The sequence below is a fragment of the Cydia pomonella genome, chromosome 15 (assembly GCF_033807575.1).
Source record: "Cydia pomonella isolate Wapato2018A chromosome 15, ilCydPomo1, whole genome shotgun sequence".
NCBI lineage: Eukaryota > Metazoa > Arthropoda > Insecta > Lepidoptera > Tortricidae > Cydia > Cydia pomonella.
The window spans coordinates 2,853,385-2,878,199 of NC_084717.1; the positions used below are offsets into that span (position 1 = coordinate 2,853,385).

General features: G+C 36.5%; 2 protein-coding genes across 3 annotated transcripts in view; one reads left to right on the forward strand and one right to left on the reverse strand.

Moving 5' to 3' along the window:
* LOC133525566 (neuroglobin-like) overlaps positions 1 to 24,815 on the forward strand; it is a 133,400-nt gene that overhangs the window by 40,966 nt on the left and 67,619 nt on the right. For both annotated transcript variants that reach the window (XM_061861862.1, XM_061861863.1), the window contains one exon: positions 14,951 to 15,399. In XM_061861862.1, the coding sequence (XP_061717846.1) occupies positions 15,203 to 15,399 (197 nt within the window). In that variant the 5' untranslated portion in view covers positions 14,951 to 15,202. The remainder of the gene's footprint in view (positions 1 to 14,950; positions 15,400 to 24,815) is intronic.
* On the reverse strand, positions 19,396 to 23,541 carry LOC133525806 (uncharacterized). Its single transcript, XM_061862195.1, has 3 exons — positions 22,392 to 23,541; positions 20,586 to 20,777; positions 19,396 to 19,413 (listed from the first exon to the last, which is right to left on the reverse strand). The coding sequence occupies exons 1-3, from the start codon at positions 23,451 to 23,453 to the stop codon at positions 19,396 to 19,398; spliced, it is 1,272 nt and encodes a 423-aa protein (XP_061718179.1). The 5' UTR covers positions 23,454 to 23,541.

Genomic DNA, 24,815 nt, shown 5'->3' on the forward strand with positions numbered 1-24,815 from the left:
TAGGATAAAGGATGTGATAGTACAAATATTAATTATTGAAGTTCCTGAGTCAGAGCTTTGGTTAACTTTTGACTATTAGATTGTTATTTCTATTATTTGTGTTTTTATAAAAAATAAAATAATTATATTTATGCTGAGAACATGTCTCTTATTATTTCACTTATTTTCCAAGGTGAAGAATATTATCTTTGTTTTTTTTTTTTTATATTGTGAGACATTGTTTATTTTAATGTTATGCATGCGAAAAGACTTGTTTGAATACGTAATTTTGTCAGAAAGACTGATAACTTATGTGATGTAAAAGAAGATTGATCAATGTGATAGTAAAAATTAAGGTAAATAAGTATGAACAATGTTAAAAGGTGCTCCTTTTTTCCTGACTAATTCCGTGATTAAGACTGATATGAAAGATTTTAGTAACAAGTTTACTTTTTTATTACATTTTATTGAATAAATAACACATCCAATATACTTTTACTTTCATTTAGTACTTTCTTCATAATTATTAAGCTATAAAACTAATGTCGAATATGATTCTATCTGCAAAATGTGTCAAAATTATAATTATGCAGATTTATAAACAATAATTATGTAACCAAAAATTAAATAAAAAACGGCGCGTCAAAACTATGTTATATAATTTAGAAAAATAATCAGAATAAATGACTTAAATTTGATAACCTAATTCACACATAGAACCTTTTATAGTGAGTCGGACACTTTCTTTACGAAGTATAATATTCTAAGTCCCAGATAGACCTACATACGTAGATTTTATAGAAAATTGTAACCAAGTATAATGTTCTAAGTACCAGATAGACCTGCTTACGTAGTTTTTAAAGAAAATTGTAACCAAGTTTAATATTCTAAGTGGTAAATAGAACAGTATACACAACGGTGAGCAAATAGTTATAACTTAATCCAGTGGACTATCTGCATTTTCTCAAAAACTACAATTAAATTGAGTTATATGAAAATAAAATAAGCAATAAAATAAAATAATAATCAAGTGTGCCAAATTTCAGGTTATTATCTATAAAACGAAAAAAAGTATAAGGATTCTACTTCTGTTTTGCTCTCCTGTAAAGTTGTCATTTCTCAATTAGAATCATATACGTTGTTGTCGTCGATATATACGTCTAAATAATACAATGGATTTGGCGATGAGAGTACAGCGTAGCCTTGAACGTTCTATTTCTATATTTATTTATGTACCATTATTTATTTTTAAACTATCTATCTATCTATATCTAAACAAAAAGGTCCGGTACCCCTAGTGTAAATTTGATCGACATCATAACGTGACGAACGCGTTTGCGTTAAGTCTCATTTTGTATAGGATTTTGAGTTTCCAAAACGTCCCGCTTGGCGCGCTCTTACTAAATCCAATACAAAATGAGACTAAACGCAAACGCGTACGTCACGTTTAGAAATCGAATTTATTTACACTAGGGGTACGGATTAAAGGAAAGTCCGAAGGCGGCGTTATTTTGGTGTGTATGTATTTTGTAGTATTAATAATGTTTATTTAAAATAAAAAACCGGCCAAGAGCATGTCGGGCCACGCTCAGTGTAGGGTTCCGTAGTTACTCTTCCGTCACAATAAGCTAAACTGGAGCTTAAAGTATAGTAAATTGTTAACCAAGGGATGAAACGGTACCTTTCACGCGAGATAAACAAATAGGCAAATTTGCATAATCAGTACCTAATTACAGTCTTTTTACTATGAAGGGGAAACTTTTTGCGATAACTCAAAAACAGCTAAACTGATCATGTCCGCTATAGTTTTCATTTAATGTCTTTCTTAAGCTCTACTTCCACGATTTTTTTTTTCATATTTTTTGGATCTATGGTTCAAAAGTTAGAGGGGAGGGACACATTTTTTTTTCTTTCGGAGCGATTATCTCCGAATATATTCACTTTATCAAAAAATGTTTGTTGAATACCCGTATTAGTTTTGAAAGACCTTTCCAACAATACCCCACACTGTAGGGTTGAAGCAAAAAAAAAAAACCACCTCCACTTTACGTGTAGGGGAGGTACCCTCAAAAAAAATTTTTTTTTAGATTTTATTGTACAACTTTGTCGGCTTTATTGATTTATATATCCATGCCGAATTTCAGCTTTCTAGCACTAACGACCACGGAGCAAAGCCTCGGACAGACAGACAGACAGACAGACAGACAGACAGACAGACAGACAGACGGACATGGCGAAACTTTAAGGGTTTCTAGTTGAGCCGGTTTATAAATAATATAATAGTCGATTATTTAATAATGAGAAATATTAAGTGAACATTACATGTTACAAGTTATAAAGGCTTAAAACGCTGTTGCGAATGCTGCATTTTTTAGCATTATTAAATTTCCATTCCAAATACCGAGTAACAAAATATTTAATTAAAACCGAAATAAATATTGAAATGTACGAGTAAAAGCAAGGTAAGGTAGAAAAAAATATAAACGTACCTTGTTACGAATTTGATTGAAAGCGTATACGATTTCCAAACAAATTGTTTACCTTCGATCAAGATGAAAATGAAAAGGCGGTTCTTTTCAGGCCCATCACGTATCTGTTCGGAAAAAATATTGTTATTTTCCTGGTGGTATTGGAATACATTTTAGGAAACGATAATTGATGAATTGCGAATAGGAGGCCAATTCGAACTCACACTTTTACACCAAAATGATATCTAATATGATATCTAATATCTAAATATCTAAATGATGTCATTTGGGATATCCGGTTCGAGCGCTAGTTAGCCTCGTGATTGATTCCTTTGTTTTTTGATTATTAATATTGTTTAAAGTGTAATATCGATTGCTTATTATAAACTTACACATTAGTTTATAATAACACTACCGTGTGCAGTGAATGGAGAATTAATCTTGAAACGCGTTTAACCACCATTTTGGAGTCAACGGCCGGTAGTCCACATGCTCCTTGTAAAGTCCAGCTATCGCTTTACAAGGGCTAATAAAATCAAGGTACACCGTCTTGTACTAACCGTACAATTTTAGTATTATTTAAAGCTCCTAACACCTTGATACTGGAGAAATAGTCCCACTGGACTGAAGCCATTTTTAAAAGAATGAATGATGTCATATGATTCTAATTCGCCTGTGCGTCTTAATCGCGCCAATATACCGTGGGCTGGTAGAACCCGACAGATTTTAACGGTGTATTCTTGACCGCATTTGAGACTAGAATATCTTAAAAAGTTTTCTGAAATCGGTCTAGAAATAAGGGCAATTCTTGTGAAAATGTATTTCTGTAATAACGCATTTTTGGCTGCAACGCTGTCACTATGTGACTTGGTTTAGACATACCTACTGACAGACATTAAAGTTTTAAAGGAAACTTGCAAGTTTTATCAGCAAATAAAAATAAAAATATCTGCAAATAAATATATTTGTTGTAATTTTTGTTTTGTTCCCAATATGTAAAAAGTAATAACGTGTCGTGTGCAGAAAACGCAAAAAAAGCAGTTTTTTATTTGCTGAAATTCACCAAAACTCATATGACATTTTTTGTATGTACTTAGAGCACAAACGTATTATTTCTGAACACTTTTTAGAACAACAAATGACGTGGGTTTCAGGGCACAAATGAAAAATATATTTCACGCCATTTATTGATTATTGCCATGACAACGTCAGGATACTAGCCAAATTACCTTTAAAACAAATTAATAATTCTTGCTCAGCACAAGAAAATATTGGATCCTAATTCCAGTCTTACACGCAGGGCTACTAGCGGTACTGACTAGCAACTAAAGTGGCCTTCAACTTACTATTTGTGTTTTCGTGTTATGCTTATAATAAACTTAGGTGTTATATTTGCGTAAATATATACAACTAACGTTTGATCGGTGCTTCCATTCCATGTTGACGTGTAAAAGTGCCCTTGTAGCCTATTTGCTGAATAAATGTTGAAGTTGTCATTGTATGTGCAAAGTTTCATTACAATCCAACACGTAGTTTTAAAATGAGAATGAAACTCCGTTTGTATGGGAAGGTGAAATTCAGCTGAGCTTTCTGCGGACTTTTAACTCTAGTTGAAAGACTAGCTGCAAATTGCCGTGTGTGTTGACGGCATTAGTGTGTTTTCATACATGCATTAATGTGTGAGCGCCGTGAAGTCCAGAGTGACGTGTATATTCTGTTAGGTCAATTTACATAACTTAGTTCAGATGCTAATACAGTTGGCCACGCTTAGTCTAAGGCGTGACGGTGTACACTCGAGCTATTTTCATTCTTAATTTGACTATTTTAAATAACTTACGTAGGTAAGTAAGTAAATACACTTTATTGTACCACAAAAGAAAAGTTCAATAACAGATTTACAATGAGAATTTCCTCCAATGACTTCGAATCACGGTTTGGTCACGTAACGTGTGACGTGACCAAACTCGAAACGTCATTGAAGATTCTGATGACGTCACAACTCTCGGATTGACACTGTTGACAGTTAGGCGATAAACAACAAATGACAAATTTAATGTCAGTTGACAGTTCGTATCTCCTACCTGTTATTGCTAAATCTGACTGTATTAAGTATCTGGGCGTTCTGCTTGATGACAGAATGAGTTGGCAGCCACACCTAGACCTAACCTCAACACGGATAAGAAAATTAGTATATATTTTTAAGAAACTAAGAAATGTATCTGACCTAGTTTTATTGAAAAAAGTATATGTTGCTCTGGTTCAGCCAGTGATTGGTTATTGCAATGTTGTATGGGGTGGCGCTTGTAAAACCCACATGTTAAAATTAGAAAGAGCCCAGAGATCCCTGTTGAAGGTCATGACATGTAGATCATATAGATATCCAACGAGTCTATTATATAAACAATGTCAATTGCTCTCTGTTAGACAACTATTTATACTTCAGTTAGTGCTAAAGCAGCATAAGCTTACCCCTTATGATCAAAATAAAATTACAAGCAAACGAACTTTGACTAATGTTTGTGCACCATATAAATGTAGACTAGCTACGGCCAGACGGCAACAAAGATTTATGGGCATCTTTTTATATAATAAGATTAATAAAACCCTAAACATTTATCCCCTAAATAAACATGAGTGTAAGGAAAAACTTAAGTCCTGGTTGCTGTCATTAGACTATGTACAAACTGAAAGCATCTTACCCTGATTTACTCACACACACACACACACACACACACACACATCTACACAAAAAATATATATGTAAAATAAATTGCATTGTATTCTTATTAGAATGGCATTTGTTTTATAATATTAAAACAAGCCTTAATTATCTACTTTAAGTCTAAAATGAAAATGGTTAATGTCTTAATAGTTACTATTATGTTTGGGAGAGGACACTGACTTCTGTAACACAGGTTTTTACCTAGCTCAGAAGTCAGGGACTTCAACACTAAAATGTACTTACCTTAATGCCAATAAAAATTTTATTTATTTATTATATTACCTGAGTATGTAGTTATGTGTCAAACCGTAAACTGTGACGTCACACAATTTTCAAAGAGCGTTTTGGGCGCGCGAACGCATCTGTCAAAATATATTTTGTTAATTTAACATATTTAAAGCCGTTTTTAGTAGAAAAGTTTAATTTTAGGACAACTTTTAGTTAATATAGAACGTAATACAAGCGTTTCAAAAAATTGGAAACAACCCTATTGCGGTTCTTGCGGCTCTTCAAGTCGCTCAAAAGGTTAAACACGTTTTTGAAATTCCTAAAACTTGTCATTTACTGCTTTTAGCTCTTCTTTTTAAAAGTTTGTCGACCCATTTACTAGCTCCAGAGATGTACGTCTAAACTTATTAAACAACAGTTACCACTTAAGTGTTACGGTTAACCATATAATTATCATCTTTCTGACAATTATCACATAAACTTTTTTCTTGACCGAGTTTTTGAGGCCTCCTTCTGACGATTATCAGATACACTTTTTTTCTTTACCGAGTTTTCTTGGCTGCCCTTTACTAGTTTTCCATAAAATAAAACTATTCAAACGCATATAATTAATTTGAAATACATCGCAACGTTTCAAACTTTTTACAGCGTTTGTGATCAACGGGAGACAGAGGAAAAATATATTAAAACTCAAAAGACAACCTGTTGGCGTATTCCAGGGCCATGCAACGTCATCTAGCGGATTATTTAACAACTATATTCGATTAAACAACTAGTCAAAGACTGATTGCAGCGTCCCCGAGGCTCATACTGATGAGCCTCGGACTGCCATCTCACACGATTATTCGGTTTGCCGGAGTATACTGCTGTATCTCTTTGAACCTCTTTGACAATCAGCTCAAACAAATCCTTAGGACGCGAACTGGACGCAAGCAGCGCGTGGTGCAGCGACCAGCAAATGAAGGCCGTTCATAATATTGCACATCGGAATTTCAGCTTCCTAGACCGTTGTCTTTTTCTCTCTCGTTGTCTCCCATATTCTCTTTCTAAAGACCGATGTGCAATATTTATCACCGGGTACTGTGTACACCGGGTACATTTGGTCGAGCGCAATGTATGAATGGCCTTGATTTGTGTCGCTTGCGTCCAGTCTTCGCCCGTGGTTATCTGATGTGAAACTCAGGAACAAATATTTGTTACAAACACACAAATCCCTTACAAAGATTCGAACCCTGGACCTGCTCCTAGGCAGGGTCACGATTGACTAGACTAATGATGCCGTCAATGTTTTTTTATAATACGTCGATGGCAAACAAGCATACGGCCCGCCTGATGGTAAGCATTCTCCGTAGCCTATGTACGCCTGCAACTCCAGAGGAGTTACATGCGCGTTGCCGACCCTAACATCCCCCCCTCGTTGAGCTCTGGCAGCTGGGAGCTGTTATTGCATGTGACTGTATTCGTATTCAGTTAAACTTGGTTAGCACATGAACCGTGTGACGCTCCGTGGACGACGGCCTTTGTGCACCAAATTAGCATATTTTAACGTTTGTCATGAATTTTGGCTCTCTGACGAAATTGTAGGCTGAATAAATATTTCATATATTGTACCGTAACGAACTGCAATATATTATGGATAAGCCAAATTTGGACGGTTCAAGAACTTACATGCTATTTTTATTACATTGCGTTATTAACTCGATCGACTAAAGTCAATGTACTCAGTAATTAGCAATGAATTTAATATTGCATGCAAGTTTTTGTACCGTCTAAATGGAGCTTTTCATCACAGATTAAAGCAGTTCAACAAATTTAAAAATGGCGAATGTTTTGAAAACTGACCCGTTTCATTGCTTATGAGTGCGCTATGTGCTGTAATTATCATGTTTGCAAACATTTTTACCAAATTTACCACTCAGATGCTTACGTCCATTGGTTCCGTCGGACACATTAATAATGGCTGGTGCCGATGACGCACCGAAACCGACGCTCCATCGTCAATCGATAGCCAATCACCCTTACCATGACACCCTTGGTACTTGTCACGACATCTGTGGTACACCAAGACATATTTGGAACTTATCAAGACATCATTGGAACTTATCAATTCAGCTTGGGTACTTATAGCGTTAGTCAGTTAACTTTGATACTTATCAAGACTTCAGTCAGATACCAAAAACGCGGAGAGATACACGTAGTACGTAGTCATCACCGTCAAATGAGTCGTTATTATCATGTTTGCAAACATTTTTATCCAATTGGCTACTTGCACGCTTACGTCCACTGATTCCGTCGGACACATTAATAATGGCTGTTGCCGACGACGCGGCGAGTCCGATGTTCCACCGTCACTCGAGAGCCAATCGCCCTTACCATGAAACATGAGATGAATTCTTCTCCTTTTTAACCGACTTCAAAAAAGCAGGAGTTTCGACTGTTTTTTTTTGTATGTATGTTACTCAATATCTCCGAGAATCGTGAACCGATTTTCAAATTTTTTTTTTAATCGAACGGGTATAACCCCGAGATGGTCCCGTTGGCACCAAGTCGGGGTCTGATGATGGGATCTTGGAGAAATCGAGGGAACTCTTCAAATGTTATAGGTACATGTATGGCGCTTTTGGTAATTTCTGAAGTCGGTTATATTTTTTGTTAAAAAGTTTTATAAAATATGACCTCCATGAAATTTATAATGATTTTCCCAATGTCAGGTGTTTGTTCAGTAGTAACTTTTAAGTGTGCTGTAGAACATGACATTGTTCGGTAGTTGCTGTTGGTAACGAAATAACTGGCCTTTACTAAAAATCACGAAGGAAGGCCGGGTGTTGATTAAAACATGGTTGAACGCGGATCAAGATTAGTTTTTCACTTCACTGCATAATAGTAGTCATTTAGCTATTGTGTATTTCTCTCGTTTTTTTTTTTTTTTTTTTATAACGATAGGCAATTTTCGCTACCCAAAGATTGTCGGGAAGAGGTCGCTTTTACCTCTAACTGAGTTGCTGTATTCTTTGTATTGTTTTCTGTATTAAGGTGTGCAATAAAGAGTATTTGTATTGTATTGTATGTATTGTAAAATGTATCATCTGCGGTGTGGAGCACTCGTAATACATAATTCAAATAAAAACTGCCCGCCAGGTCCGTACCGTGCGATAAGGAAGTTCGTTCCAAAAGCAAGCGAAATTGTAGTGAGTTCTATTGGTAATAGTAACAGCAGTCATCTATTACTTACGCTCGAATGATTACCGAATCGATGTCTGTACAATGACGATAAAACAGTTGTATCTTTCGACGTTAACAATAAAAGTTATAACATCAAATTACATTATTTGCCCATTTTGCATATAATATTATATAATTTGGTTTCGCACAACTGCGATTTTTGTATGGAAAATTTATGGTACCTAGAAATAGCACTTGCACTATGCAGTTTTGGTGAATTACAATAAAAATAGTCAGGCCACACACTTTAACAACTATTTAAAAAATATCTGAAATTCAGTATTTCTATTTATAAACCTTTGGAATAAATTACGCATTTTTACAAGCTTTTATTTAACTTGCAATGTTTGTGTATATGTATGTAACGATGTATCTTCGGGTCAAATCTCGCAAGCTAAATTAGATCCACTTCCCATTGTACGATTGACCTGAAACTTATGTAAGTCGGGTGACAATGCAATATTATGGTGCCATCAAGGTGGTTTGATGATGGACACCGGAGGTGGCCATGGTAACTCCATGATAAAACAAGGCAAACTCATTGTGTTTGGGTTTGTTCGAATTGTCTCGATGATTATTAGTTGACTGTCGAAACAAAAGTGCAGTCAGCGATAAAATCTTGTATCAATCATTGTTGGCCAGACTATCACATAAATAATTAATTTATTAAAAGATAACATTTTATTTACTCATAATCAATTAATCAAACACTGAAGTAATCCGCCACATGCTTCGTCATTGCACAAATATAATCTATATTCTACATCAACAATAACACAAACCATCATTTCTGCAATACGCTTCGTCAACATATCTATAAACTAATGCCTATCCCCACCCTGCACTCAGCCTGGCACAACAGTTTCCATTATACTAGCAGCGTACCCAGCGATGGAAATTTGTTGGACCAGTCATTACCCTTCTCCCGAAAACGCCTGCTTAATCCCTAAAAAGCTCCAGGGTCTAATTACCCCAGGGGCCAGTAGTTTCCACAGCGACTGCTACGCCACCTGCTTACGTCACCTCATCTTTAAGGTGGAGTACTTTGCGTGCTTGAGCTTAGCAGCCGTTTCCGTCGCCAATTCTGCCAACAAGAGTAGGTATGCCTCAAATAAAATGCAGCAAATGTTAAACGTGTACATTAATTCAACACTTGTTTCTGGCAACATAGATATAAAGATAACAACTATAAAGGTCTTCAAAAATGTGATACTGCTGATAAAGTCAAGTAAATAAAGTCATGTCAAGCATATCAAAGACATGACTCACTCCAGTGGTTTTGTGACAAAACTTTGCGAACCAATATCTAAAAGGGCGAGTACTTTCCTTTGTCTTTGGTCTCAAAGATCTTCAGCCCGCAGGCGATATTGGACACTCGACTTCAATAGTTGTAGGTCTCAATAATACTTGACCCGAGCTCCAAAAAGGTTCAATTGACGTAATTATTAGACTTGAAATACTTTTCTATACAGATTTCTTGCAAAATGAAACATGAGTACGGGTAAAGTTGGTATAGGTATTATGCATTGAATATTATAAGTAGATTTATTTATTGATTATTAATTACTATTTCACATAAGTCACAGGTGAGTATAGGTAAAAAAACTTAAGTCACCTGTTGTATGTAGTTGTGACGTGTTCGAATAGACATTTGTTTCGTTTGTGTGTGTCTTTTAAACATGTATTGTCTATTCGAACACGTCACAACTACATACAACAGGTGCTTACTTAAGTTTTTTACCTATACAGCTGTGTCTCTGAATGATCACGTCCTACTTATGGTATAGTTGACGAAATAGAATTTGCATCGATTAGTTATAACCCTTTATGTTTACAAATATATAAAAAAAGATAAAAGAGCGGCAAAGCACGTGTCATCCATGTAATACGAATAACTTAGAAATTTCTACTTTTTGAAAATGGGATCAAGCAATTTAGCTCAAGTAAATTTTAAGCAAACCCGGGTGTTATTGGTGTTTTACTCTTTTGTATTCGTAAAAGCGCCATTGGCGATAACAATCATCGGTGTAAATAATTTTTTTTTTTCAACTATACTAATCACTTCAATGAAAACAGAAAAGGATATTCGGCTTAAAGAATCTTTATTGTCTAAGAAATTGCAGAAATTTCACTTAAAGACAACTTATAAAATACAAGTTACGCAATAAACAAGCACTTATTATGACAATGTTTAACAATAACACAATTGCATTGAGAAACTAATGATTACAGGATACTCGTAAAAGACAAAAATAAAACTAGCAATCGACCCTATGGTTTGAATATAAGGTTTAGATTTGATTGGTTAGTAATAGGAACATATTTTATTACTACACACAGGATACACACACACACTATACACAGGATTTTTTAAAACTAATTACAATAACCAACTGTGTAACGTTTGTAATTCGCTGCCGTTTGCTGGGTGTACAAAATAATACTCATAAACCATTGCAAAAATATAAATATGAAATGTTCCATACTGATAGTTGTACAAGTCACGTAATATGATATGGCTGGTGATATAGTCATTATAGAAATCCTTTTAAATGATAAATTAAAAACTATTGCGTGAAAGCTAAAGCTTTCCCCAGCTGAATCAATTTTTAACATGGGAAAGTTTCGTACGATAGCTTGAAATTTCCAATAGACGCAATCCAGTGCAAATTAAATATTGGTATTTGTGTGTTGTTATTATTATTATTATTATGAGCCCATACTGTCCCACTGCTGGGCAAAGGCCTCCCTCTTATTCTTCCACGTGTCCCTATCCTCGGAAGTCTCCCACCAGTCTCTGTCGAAGGCATCAAGTTCGTCCCGCCATCTCTGACGAGGTCTACCGTGACGCCTTACAACCTGGTTGTGTGTTGTTAAACTAACTAAATATTTTTAGTGTTACTATTCATAAACAATCGTTAAATCTAACAAACGGTTAGTAATCGTTTGTCCCTATCCATCATTTTGACATATATGTTTGTTAAAGAGAAACTAAATTTAACGGAGCTTTGTAAGAAGTTGCTAAGTCATTAATAAAGGGGTTAAGTGTAGCATTACAACGCGAATTATGCTTTAATCAGTTTAACCTATTTAATATTCCAATAAACATAGAGTTCCAAGCAGGCTTCGCATTAAAGTTCCAAAGTATAACACGCAAAGTTTGACACGAATCTAACTTTTATAACAGCTTCATACTTAAAAAGTTCCGAAGTTTTTTTTACTTACCTACTTATTGATCGTGTCATTCACGAAGACGCGTGGCTTGACTCGTATTTTCATGTTATTAAAGGTTAGATTTGACAAATCTGCGCGTCATCGTGGATGACAAGAACTTTAGTCCGTTGAAGTGTTTTTTAATTGAAACAAAAAAACGTTTCTAAATCCACTTAATCAATCAATATTCTTCTCAATATTTGCTTATTTGGATTTGATTTATTTTAGTTTTTTCAGTTATTTATCTCGGGTCCAACTGTCAATCAAAAAATAAGATGGTTTTCTTATTATTACGTTATTACTCGGACTAAGTACGATGTGCGAGATGCACGCAAAAAAATGCGTGTCAAAAAGAGATCAAATTTACGACAAGTGGAATGGCCAATTGAAACAGAAAAATATCTATATTTAACCGTGATAAGGAGGTTGGAATGGTTAACGGAATGAAATAGCTAACCTATTTAAACACTGCATACGATTTAACAAGCCGTATTAGTCTACTGAAACGAATTAAATTAAATTGCATTTAAATCATTTCAGTGGCGCCGTGCTTGAATTGGAGCATTTGCTAATTAATGTACACTATTGATATTTTAGAATTAAATTAATGAATATATTAAATAGAATAGAAATTATTCTTCGATATATTTTAGTGCTATTGACGCATGATGTAAATATTTTTAACATATTTAAATAGGTACAGTAAACAGCATTATTCTACATAAACCTTATTATGCTTATTGTGCGTTTTTTTTGTACATTGTGGTTTTTTGCGATATTAAATGACTTCTTTTTGTTATAGATAAAAATTTCTATATAATAACTTGATCTATACCAAGTTATTATTATGGGATTCTGCAAGGGTCAACACACTTAATAATGTGGACCTTATTGAACCGCTTTTAGGCTGGTAATCCTAGATATTATACCCGTGTGCATTTTGACTGCGTGCAAAAATCTATTAAATTAATAAACAAATAAATAAAGTATATACTTACACAATTTGACTAAGCCCTACAGTAAACTCAAGAAGGCTTGTGGTGTGGGTACTCAGACAACGATATGTGATAACATTTAAATACTTTAATACATAGAAAACGTCCATGACTCAGGCACAAATGTCCTTGCTCATCACACAAATAATAAACCTAACGTAACCGCACGTACTTTACGTTACGTACACTTAGTTTCCCGATACATAGTCTTGTCACCGTCAGATATATCGGAGCAGCCAAAGTAGTCACAAATATCTGAAGACGCCTCTATCGTCAAGGTGTTAGAGTGCGTGTTCAGATATTTTCGAGCAACTCGGCCACTCCGATATATCTGATGGCGACTGTACACAGGGTTGATACAAGCTGAGCTCAGACATCAAGTTGCTCCAAATTGACCAAAGCGCGATGCAATCAGGGAACTAGTTAGACGAAACCGCAAATCTCTGGTTACATAGAGTTTCAGCAGAGACAGTTATGGGATATAGATTGGTAGTCTTCATACATAGTTGAATTTCACTTTTACGAGTATATTTGTCATCTCAACTCAATTGTATATGTTTTGTAAACCGCTTTGACTTATGCATAATGCAAAACGCATTATGAAGCGTTTACGAAGAGCACGAGGTCACCACTCATAGGTGCAATTTTACTTGTAAAATGCTTTGATTTGAGCAGCGAAACTAAATTGTATTCTACATAATTTTAAACTAAAACAGCCTGGGTACACTCCTAAAGCTTAATATTTGTAAATATTTTTAATTTACACGAATATTAGAAATGTCGTAAATATGGGCGCAACTGAAATAAGCGCTCACGCTCCCGTATTAAATTTGTAGGGATCACAGGTCTCTGTGGAGGTCTCTCGGGGATTCGAGATGATTAGCCCTGTATGGAGCCACGCTCCGCTGCATACCAGCAACACGTGAGAGACTGTTCCTTCTGTGTCTCCATGGATCTTCGGCATAGGGGACTGTCTGTAACACCTGTTATAAAAAGATGTTTGTTAAATAGTCCATGACCTGTTATGATAGTGCTTATTACCATATTCAGTCGAACCCTAGTTGCAGGAGCGCCCTTGTGAGCTTTCTGTTGATGCCACGCATGGCATGTTTGGCCCGTCTACATCTAGTCTGGTTCAGCCAGTGTTCTGTGTGTAGTTTCCCTGTACGTGCCAGCAGTATTGAACGTAACTTGCTAAACGGTACCGGGAGAATGGCCCGATAAATTCTTTAAAACTCTCCTCCATTACGTGATAGCTATTAAATTTAATGACCCCTAGAACAAGATTTTGATGCGTGATAGACAGTCTTAAATATTTAATTGTCTCCGGTTTGGGATAAGCTAGGGACCTTCATGCTGATAAGATACGACGTAGATTTAGTACCTACCGATTCAAATGGGACTAAGCGGAGAATTATATTACTCAAGTGATGTTACGATTCTGTCGTGCCGAGATATAAGACTTCTCTAGTATTATTATAGAATAACCTCACACAAATATTGTATGATAAAATATTTAATTCTAAATTAAATTACCCACAACACAAGCCTTTTTGGCTTACCGTGGGGCTTAGTCAATTTGTGTAAGAATGTCCCTATAATATTTATTTTCATATTTATTTATTTATTTAAATATCATTTGAAATTTACCACTAGCTTTTCGGTGAAGTAAAACATCGTGAGGAAACCTGCATACATCTGCAAAGAAATTGAAAGGCGTATGTGAAGTCCCCAATGCTTGGGCTAGCGCGGGGACTATAGCCCGAGGCCTCTCGGGTATCAGAGGAGGCCTGTGCCCAGCAGTGGGACGTATATAGGCTGAATTATGATTGAGTATGACTATTTATTGAATAAATCCATTAATTTATTTATAGTTTTACATGTATGTCAAATGTATAATTATTGGTGCAATAAAGAATATTTACTTGAATCCATTTACTTGAATTGAAGGAATTAAGCATTATTTTCGAGACGCAAAATAGAAATGCAAACAGATTCTAATTTCCTTTCTGACAAAATTTCGACAAACATATACCTATCTTGATTATATTCTGACTTCTGAGCTACCAAAGAAGTACTGATGTCACTCATACGTTATTTACGGATGGTTTTATTTTTTACAGATTGCCGCCTTCGGAATGCCCGATTAGATAACAGCGCGATAACGAAACCATCGCTATGAATGAACGAAGACAACTCAGATAGCAAAACGCTCTCGCACAAAACAAAATGATTGGATACGTGGTAATATTGTGAATCCAAAAGGCATTCCTAAAAACCAAACAGTGACTGATGGTGTTATAAATGCAGTTTTAGCAGTGCAGTGTTTTCAGTGTTTTGGTTTTCTTTTGGTGATGTGTCAGTGTTAGTGAGCGATGGGTTGCCAGTTGGGTAAATTGGCTGCCTCGGAGAGGAGAGGCACGGGGGCTGCTGCGCCGGCAATCGCGGACGGGCCGCCGCCGGCGACCGACCCGCGGCTGCCGCTGACGGCAAAGCAGAAGTACTCCATGCTTGCCTCGTGGAAGGGCATATCAAGGGCTATGGAGAAGACTGGCATTTGCATGTTTATAAAGTAAGTGTGCTAATAATTAAGCAAGCTACTTGTATTTTAAGATCTAAACTTTTTTTATCCTGGTCATCAAAGAAAAGTGTCCTCTTTGCGTCGTATTCCTCCACATGAGGGTCGTGGTCTCCCGTTTGTATCACTTTCTCTCTTATGATCTTTCTCCTTCTGTTTTTGTCTCTGGCGGTGTGGAGAGCCACGTAAACTGTGGAGTCAAGAGCGGTGCGGATCTGGTCAGACCAACGTATTGGACTGCTTCCGCGTCCAGGCCTTTCCCCATCTACTTTGCCGGTCACAATGAGTCTTCGAGGTTGCCACCGTTTTTTCTTGCAATATGACTGAAGTATTCAAGGACTCTGCGTAGACATTCGGAGGACTGCCGTGAAGAAATCTTGAGTTCCCGCAATATGGAAACGTTATTCCGAAATGCTGGAAAAGAAAGGTGTACATACATTAAACAACAAAACTTCAACTGAGGTTAGATAGAGTAAGAGAAACATTGGAACAAGAGAAGTATTTGTAGGGAATCCTCATACGGTTCCTCTTGTCCCGGTCGGGAATACAGCCTAGCTACACTACTTTGCTAAGTCCAATGGACTCGCTAACCAACGTAGGGTGTGGTCCTCCAGCATTACGGGGGTTGTGTGACGGGTTAACACCCCTCCCCCGGAAAAATACTATCATATCGAAACCGACACAAGAAAAGAACCGATCTGTCCCGAGCAAAATAAACTTTTCTTACCCCAGATGTCCTTATTGACAAAACTACATACTCCAATAATAATATATATCATACTCCAATAATAAAAACAGACATATTTCAAGTTCTTACTTTATTATTATCAGTAAGAAAAATGTAATAAAACTTTGAAACTTGAACTACATAACAACCTGACTTAGTCAGTCAGACCGAACTCATTTTACCTTACTGCGTTCTTATTACGATTTAATAAAAAAACTTTCATATCAGTTTATCAAAACGGTTATCAGAAACCAAGGGAAGGCGAGTGGAAACACATTAAATAAGTAAGTTACATAACAATCGTAGCAATCGGGATGTTAGAGGTCGATTTCATCTCAAGCCAATCCCGCTAGGAGCTCCCCGGAAACTGAAGTGGAAAGGCCAGCCTTTCTATTCGCAAAGGTTTTGTATTCGACTATGAATAATATTTTTTTGTCTAATATGTGGAGGGCTTCATCAATTTTTTCAAATATTTCGCGAGCTAAATCACTTTTGCTTCATCGCGTGCGCCCGTCCTACTTACCCACTTTTTTAAGCTGACCCCAGATTTGGGAGTCACACAAATCGAAATATTACTTAAGTATCTTAGAATAAGAAATTTAGATATTACTGAAATATGAAACAATAACGCTCAAAGGTAATGTTATACTGGTTTAACAGTAGTGTTAACCGCTTTGAACGGTTTGAACAGCCCAGCTCCATTTCCGTAAATAGCTTACATTTTATAAAATTGTTTGAAACGACTGAATATGGAAGGTTGCTGAGAAAATACAATAGTTGCATTGGCCATTGAGTTGTCGATATAAAATAGATTATAAAATGAAAATCTTCTTCTTCTTTCTGTGCCTCTTCCCATTATTTCTGATCGGCCGGCGTTTATTACGCAACAGGTTACCGTATTATTTTAACTAAACTTTAGTTATTTACATACGATTCAACTTCAAACTATTTATCAAGCGTCGTTTTTTTTAACATATTCGTTTTCACGTTGGCGCCAGAGGGTGTGCGTTAACGAAATCATCACAAACATAAGATTATTATTATAATCTATATTTCAGACCAGGGATCCATATTTTGTTAGTAATGTACATAAAAACAATTATTAAATTTTGATGTACTTGAAATGTATTTTGTTATTTATTTTCTTTTAGTATCAAAACTTCACAGCTAAGAAAAATATATCATTAGCAGGCAAGTGAGCTCCATAAAGTAAAGTAGGTAAAAAAAGGAAAACATTTTACGACCGTCCTATACGAAGGACAAATTTATATTTGCCGTTTTTGGGGGCGTACGTACCTTTATAGTTCTCTTAGATTATAAGCGAATTAGGTTAGTTCTATAGTTCGCCACCGGTAAAAGTAAAGTGGTAAGTAAACGTATGGAAAGCTAATATTTCAGACATAAAACGGTGGTCACGTTAAGATGGCGGTTTTACACCTAGATCTAAGAGGGTTTTTATTACACGGGACCCAATGTTTAAGGTTGTTTAAATTGTTGGTTTATACCTTTTGTGGAAGTAAACACCTATGACGACTCGTGACTAGATCATAGATTTTGATCATTTAATGAAATGTCATTTTAGGATTGATCACTATTCATGATGTCTGTAGGTTAGGTTTGACTTCTTTATGATATACAACTATAATCATTAGACTAGTTTATTTACATGAGGTACACAGAACCTTTAAAATTAATATTGGAATTTAAAATTCTTAAAAAGTGTGAAAATTGTAAAATTACAATTATCGTCCGTGAATTTGCCTTCCTGTTCAATGAAAGACAAAAAAATTATGTTAGCATTTTTAAAGGAAATATCAGTTAGCATATTTACACTTTATTACCCTCGTCCGGAAACAACTCTCTCACTTTATCTCTATAAGGTAAGGTAAAGTAAGTAATTTACCAATAAAAATCATGGTCAACGCTCCCATTTTTACCGTCTATATTACATATATCTCAGGCCAGTATAGTGTATACTACGCAATTACGGCTAGGCACGCCGTAATTCTCAGTTAAGCCTTCTATCCATATTTATCGTAAACACAAGCCCCTAGTTCGTTTATCTGTGCTTACACACGACGCACACAATAACCTGGAACTAAAAGGCTTGTGTCGCAAAAAAACTCCTGATACTTATGCCTTTCTGGTACTAAGATTTAGGGATTAGCGTAACGCAAGGGACGGTGCTAGGGTATATAGTTGTTGCGTAATGAAATTGTGGTTACCAACAATGTTTTAAGGCACAACAAGGCAAAAGTTCTTTCGGGTTTTCCGGCGCTTATGTAGCTTTTGATATTTGAGACACAAATACCTATGGCGCTAAGATCATATTTCCCTGTAGGTTTTAGGACTTTTAGGTTTAGTTAATTGGTCCATTTGCCTTCATTTAGTGCTAATAAAACCCTAATCGGAAGTAAATACGGGTTGTGGCGAACTGCGTCGCATGTGGCGTCATTATTGTGGTTTATGTTCTTTATTGCAGAACAACCTAACTATACATAATATATAGGAGTATAAAAGCCGATAACAAAGGGAGTTTGCCATAAAAGACCACTTACATGGTTGAAAAATGAAAATGAACGTTTCTCCAGAAAATTCTTGCCTGTACTAAAAGGCTTGAAATGCACTTACATGGTTGGCAGTGTAAAGTGTTATGAATTGTATAATGAAACCACCATAGCTGAGTATAGACTGATTTATTATTTTCTCGCATGCCGCTGCAACCTACCCTACATCTTAATCTACCCACATATAAATACTGACAACTCCCCTTTGAAAAAACAAAGAAAACAATTACACAGACTTAAGAGTGAGAGTGAATATACTTACACACTATAGAGCGTGCAAATTACATATACTTAGGTATTTTCCTATTATTATTTTCATTATTCATACCATCTCCTTCCTTTGAATAATACATTAATTAAATTAATTTTATGCATGTATTTATTTATATGTATATATTTTTTTTTTTTTTTTTATACAAGATAAGAAATAAACTTACACATGCAAGTGTAGGTATCTATCTAAATTTAAATTCATTCCACATTTATAAAATCATATACGAATAATTGTGCTTATTATTTTTATCACATTTAGTTTAAACTTTTTTTTTTTTATTTACGCTGTTTTCTAATTTAATCACAAAGACTACACTTTATTCTTTTCATCTTAATCATGCGAACATAATTTTCATTGTTTACCATCTGAATAGGTACTTAATCTAGTTGCGACGAGGTTCAGGTACAGGGTAGGTCCACCGATCAGGAGGTCTCACCATCCTGCCAAAGCGAGTAACATAATAATTAGTATTATTTGCGGAATTCATTTGCTCGCGGTTAGGACTAAGACCCCGGGAGCTGATGGTAGGCTGCGACGCACATGGCACCGTTATATTTATATCGTCATAGGTACATATTGCAGGTTGATCTGAGCGCTGTGGTGAGTCAGCGATCAGCTGTCTACGATTACGTCTTAGAATTCTACCAGACATCATTTTTATAAGATATGACCGCGGCCCTACAATACCATGTACAGTTCCGTTTTGCCATTCATTGTTTATTCTTACCTTAACCTTATCACCTACTTGGAATTCTCGCAGGTGCTTAGCACCTTTATCGTAATAATGTTTTTGTTTACTTTGACGCAGTTTTAGGTACTGTTCGACATTTCGCGGGATTTTAGGAGCTAGTAATCTTGGAGAACATGGTAAAAAACTACGCAGTTTCCTGTTATTCAATAGTTCAGCAGGTGAAGGCAAATTATTGTCAAGCGGGGTATTTAAATATTCTAACAAAGCTATGTTAAAATCAGATTGATTGAATGTGGTTTTCTTTAACATTTTTTTGATGATTTGAACTGCTCGCTCCACCTGACCATTTGACTGGTGGTAGTGGGGGGAGGAGGTAACATGTTGGAAAAACCACTCTTTAGAAAATGTTTTAAATTCAGATGAAGCAAACTCAGGCCCATTATCCGAAATTATCACTTCCGGTATGCCTTGACGTCTAAATATTTCTTTTAATTTTTTAATGACAACACCAGAACAAATAGATTTGACCTTGACTACTTCTACAAATTTGCTATAGTAGTCAATTACTATCAGATAAGATTTCCCATTAAAATGAAATATATCTATGCCTAATTTTAACCAGGCTCTGTTTGGAGGTTCGTGCTGCATTAATGTTTGCTTGACGTTTTGTTTTCTAAATGTCAAACAAGCTTGACAATGCGAAAGGTAATCTTGCAACTGTGAGTTCATATGGGGCCAAAACATGATATCGCGCGCTCTTAGTTTACATTTTTCTATTCCTAAGTGGCTACTATGTGCGCGTTTCATCATTTCTGATCGCATGCATTTAGGTATGACAACACGATCTCCCCTCCAAACAATTCCATAAGCAACTGATAATTCATTTTGATATGCATAATAGGGTTTTAATGTATCACTAACATCTTTTTTATGATCTGGCCATCCTCTTTTTATAGTTTTAGTTAGCTCTTTCAATTCAGCATCATCTTGCGTGCATTTTTGTATTTGTAAGAAGTGCGTATCAGTGAGCGGGTTGCTTGCCGAGATGGCGCACACCTGCGCGCGCACGTCGAGGTCGCTCGCCCGTGTGTTGTCATCGCCGCCCGCGCCGGCCTGCACCGCACGAGATAACGCATTGGCTATATATAAGTATCTACCAGGCTTGTATATTAAATTAAAAGTGTACGGCTGTAATCTTAGCAACATCCTCTGTAATCGAGCGGGCGTATTAACTAACGGTTTTTTAATTATGCTTACTAATGGTTTATGATCAGTTTCGATTGTAACATCATTTTTTCCATATATGTATGTATAAAACTTTTCACAAGCGAAAACACAGGCGTATAATTCCTTTTCGATCTGTGCGTAGGCTTGTTCTGTTTTTGTCAGAGATTTAGATACATAACAAACGGGTAAACCATTTTGAAGTAAGCATCCACCTAGTCCGTTCTTACTCGCGTCTACTGAAATCGTCACCGGTTTTTTAACATCATAATATTGCAGAACTGGAGGACTACATAAGCATTTTTTTAAAGCATTAAAACAATTATCATGCCTTGGTTCCCAGTGCCAGTGTACGTCTTTCTTTAATAACTCGCGTAATACATAAGTTTTTTCTGAGAGGTTAGGTATAAAGTTGCCTACATATGTGATTAATCCGAGAAACCTCTCCAAGTCCTTGACACTCGCAGGAGTAGGCATGTTCATTATAGCACTAGTGCGTGAGTCATCGGGACTCACTCCGTGTTGCGTAATCTTATGGCCCAAGTATTTTATCTCTGATAAGCCTATTTTGCACTTTTCTTTGTTTAGTTTTATATTTATTTCCCTACACCTTTGTAACACTTTCCTTAGTCTAATGTCATGTAATGCTTTAGTATCGGCATAAATTAACAGATCATCTATGAATAATTTTACTCCTTCTATGTCGTCAAAATGTTCATATAATTTCCTATGGAAGATTTCAGACGCGGAGGAAATTCCATACGGCATGCGTAGGAATTTGTACCTACCAAAGGCGGAATTAAAAGTGCAAAGGTCACTACTAGCTTGGCTCAACTTAACTTGCCAAAAACCTTGCTTGGCATCAAGAGTGCTAAAGTACTTTGCCCCCGCTAGACTTGAAGTTATTTCATCTAAAGTGGGCAATTTAAAATGCTCTCGCTTAATTACTTTATTTAAATCCTTCGGGTCAAGGCATATTCGCAGGTCTCCGTTCGGTTTTTTAACAACAGTCATGCTATTTACCCAGTCGGTGGGTCCTTCAACTTTTGCGATGATGCCTTGATCCTGCATTTCTTTCAATTTATTTTTAACCTGTTCTACTAGCACAATTGGCAATTTTCTAGGGGCATGAATAACCGGTTGAGCATGGTCTTGTAATTGTATTTTGTATTCTCCTGGTAGACACCCCATACCGTCAAAAACGTCGGGGTACTCATCCAATACAGAGGTGGCGTTATTTGACCTACCTATAGACAGCTCATGGACTCTTTGTACTAAGCACATTTCTCTACAAGAGTATCTACCAATTATTGGACTTGACTTGAGCTCAGCTACAATAAACTCCAAAATGTAAGTATTATTTTTATACACAACTTTTAGATTACATTTACCCGCAATGGGTATCAAGTCTTGTGAATAACCATATATTTTTACCGCGGTTGTACTAAGGGAATGCCTATCTATTCCTAATATTTTTAAGTACCTTTCTGGCAAAACATTTACCTCAGCTCCCGTGTCCAGTTCAAACATAATATTCTTATTGTTAATGGATACAGTTACAGACCACTCATTATCATTATTAAATTTATTATTTACCTCATCGGTGGATTCCCCTCTTATTTCATACACGCGACACATTCTCGAGTAGTGATTTCGTCCATGGCACCTGTCACACAGCTGACCAAATGCTGGACACTGGAATCTTTTATGTGTAGACCCACATCTCGAACAGCTATGGCCGCCAGTCCTGTTGGTTTGTGACGACCGCTGCCAATTGCCGCGCGCCGCTGGCAGGTTGTCGTGCCCGGGAGCTGCGTGTGCCTGTCCGGGGCGCCCTCCGCGCCACGATCCACGGCGGCGGCGCCCGCGATTGTTCGCGCTGACCGCATGCACCGCCTTATCCTCTGTATCCTCATGTTCTTGTCTATAACAACAGCTCGGTTGACCTTGACGTTCCATCGCTATTTTTTGCTTAGTTTTGATTTCATGCACATGATGTTCCACATTGTCCTGCTTTATGTGACCAGCTTGAGCACGGGATATTTCGGCTAGCCTACATATTTCTATAGCTTTTTGCAGCGTCAAGTCACTTTCTCGTAGAAGTCGTTCCCGCAAGCTTGTCTCCTGAATACCGCATATTAACCGATCCCTCACGAGGTCACTGCACAGATCTTTAAACTCACACTTTGCCGCCATCACATTTAATTCAAAGACATACTGTTCAATAGATTCGAACTCCTGCTGGTTCCGTGTGAAGAATTTGTGTCTCTCTACGGCGAGGTTCTTTTTGGGTTCAAAAAATTCGTCAAACTTCTTTAACAACTCATCTACAGTTTTTGACTCTTCGCTAAACTGGTCATATACCTCGCGGCACTTATCACCTATTATATGCAGTAAAATGTTAATTTGAACCTTTTGTGGTTTTTTCGCGATTTCACAAGCTTCGTAATAAATTAAAAAGGCTTTTTTCCATTTATCCCATTCTTTGCATAAATTTCCCGAAGTAACGTTCACTAAATTGTTCTCAAATTTGAACGGTAATGGCGGATGCAGCACTGACTCCATTGTGGCGATAAACGATCCTCACTTTCACAATACTTATTTATTAATAACGACACACAAGTTTACTTATAACCGAACAGAGTTTTTACACTTTATCTATAATTTTACATTATATAAGTCTTTTTTCCGGCTGCGCCATGTAAAGTGTTATGAATTGTATAATGAAACCACCATAGCTGAGTATAGACTGATTTATTATTTTCTCGCATGCCGCTGCAACCTACCCTACATCTTAATCTACCCACATATAAATACTGACAGGCAGTCCTCAACTGTGTGTTTCTTCGGAAAATTCTTGCCTGTACTAAAAGGCCAGTAATGCACTTACAATCGCGCTGGTGTTGTTGGTGTCCATGGGTGACGCTAATCGCTTACCACCAGGCTATTCGTCCGCTCGTTTACTTCCTATATCTTAACAAAATTCAAAATGATCAATCAAAATAAAACGACGTTTAATAATCGTGGTTGTAAATCGGGGAACTCGTGAAGAAAGGCCAGGTCAAGAGCACCCTAAACCGGCGAGCGTGTATGAGGAATGTCATGAAAGTGAAGGAAGGGAAAGAGTTAGGTATGTCAGGAGCGTGGAAAGTGGAAATCCGTGGTTTCTGCCTACCCCTCCGGGAAATAAGCGTGATTATATGTATGTATGTAAACTCCATAGTCAACAATCTCACGTGCTTGACAATCGTGGTTTACTACTATGGAAGGTGGAGGTAAGGAATACAATCTCCATAGGCAGAACTGTTGCAAGTGTCCAGCTGTCAGCTATAAATAATAGTTCCAAATCTCTCCAGGGTAGCGCTAGAGTAGCCAAGAACCTAGGCGTTATTAACGGAGTGCAGTACGCTGTCTATGATTTGAATTTTTTCTTCAAATATTCTAGGTGTTGTAGCACCACCTATTCAAGGTCTTTTGACAGTCACTTTTTAGTACACGGAGATTGTATTCCTTACCTCCTTTCATATTTACAAATTGAATGAATTTTTAGTAGTTAATGGTCAATTCTAATTAACGTTCAGCCAATTCATTACTAGAGGGCTCATGGCTCATTAGCCAATTCTGTGACAAATTAATAGAGTTACGAACAAGAAGCATTGAAAACACAATTTGGCTTCCGACTACTAATAATTATTCAGTCAATCACCATATTGATTGCTCCGATTAGCCCGTTAACTATCAATGGCATCAAATAAGCCTCTAATTGCTTGTAAAGATAAACCTTATTACACAGATAATATATTTTTAGAACGATGCTTAGGATTTTATGTGTAGGTTTGCCTGAAGTTGAAAAGAACTATCCATATAAATTGGCCCGTTTCCCATATCTTTTGAGTGATTTTGTTGTTTTTCTTTTCATTCAGCACG

What these genes read in the sequence shown, in the direction of transcription:
- LOC133525806 (XM_061862195.1), bottom strand. Translation starts at nt 23,453, where the DNA reads ATGGAGTCAGTGCTGCATCCGCCATTACCGTTCAAATTTGAGAACAAT. An exon ending in AACTGGACACGGGAGCTGAG is followed by an intron (nt 20,778 to 22,391) that starts GTAAATGTTTTG and finishes CGTGCGGTGCAG; the next exon opens with GCCGGCGCGGGCGGCGATGA.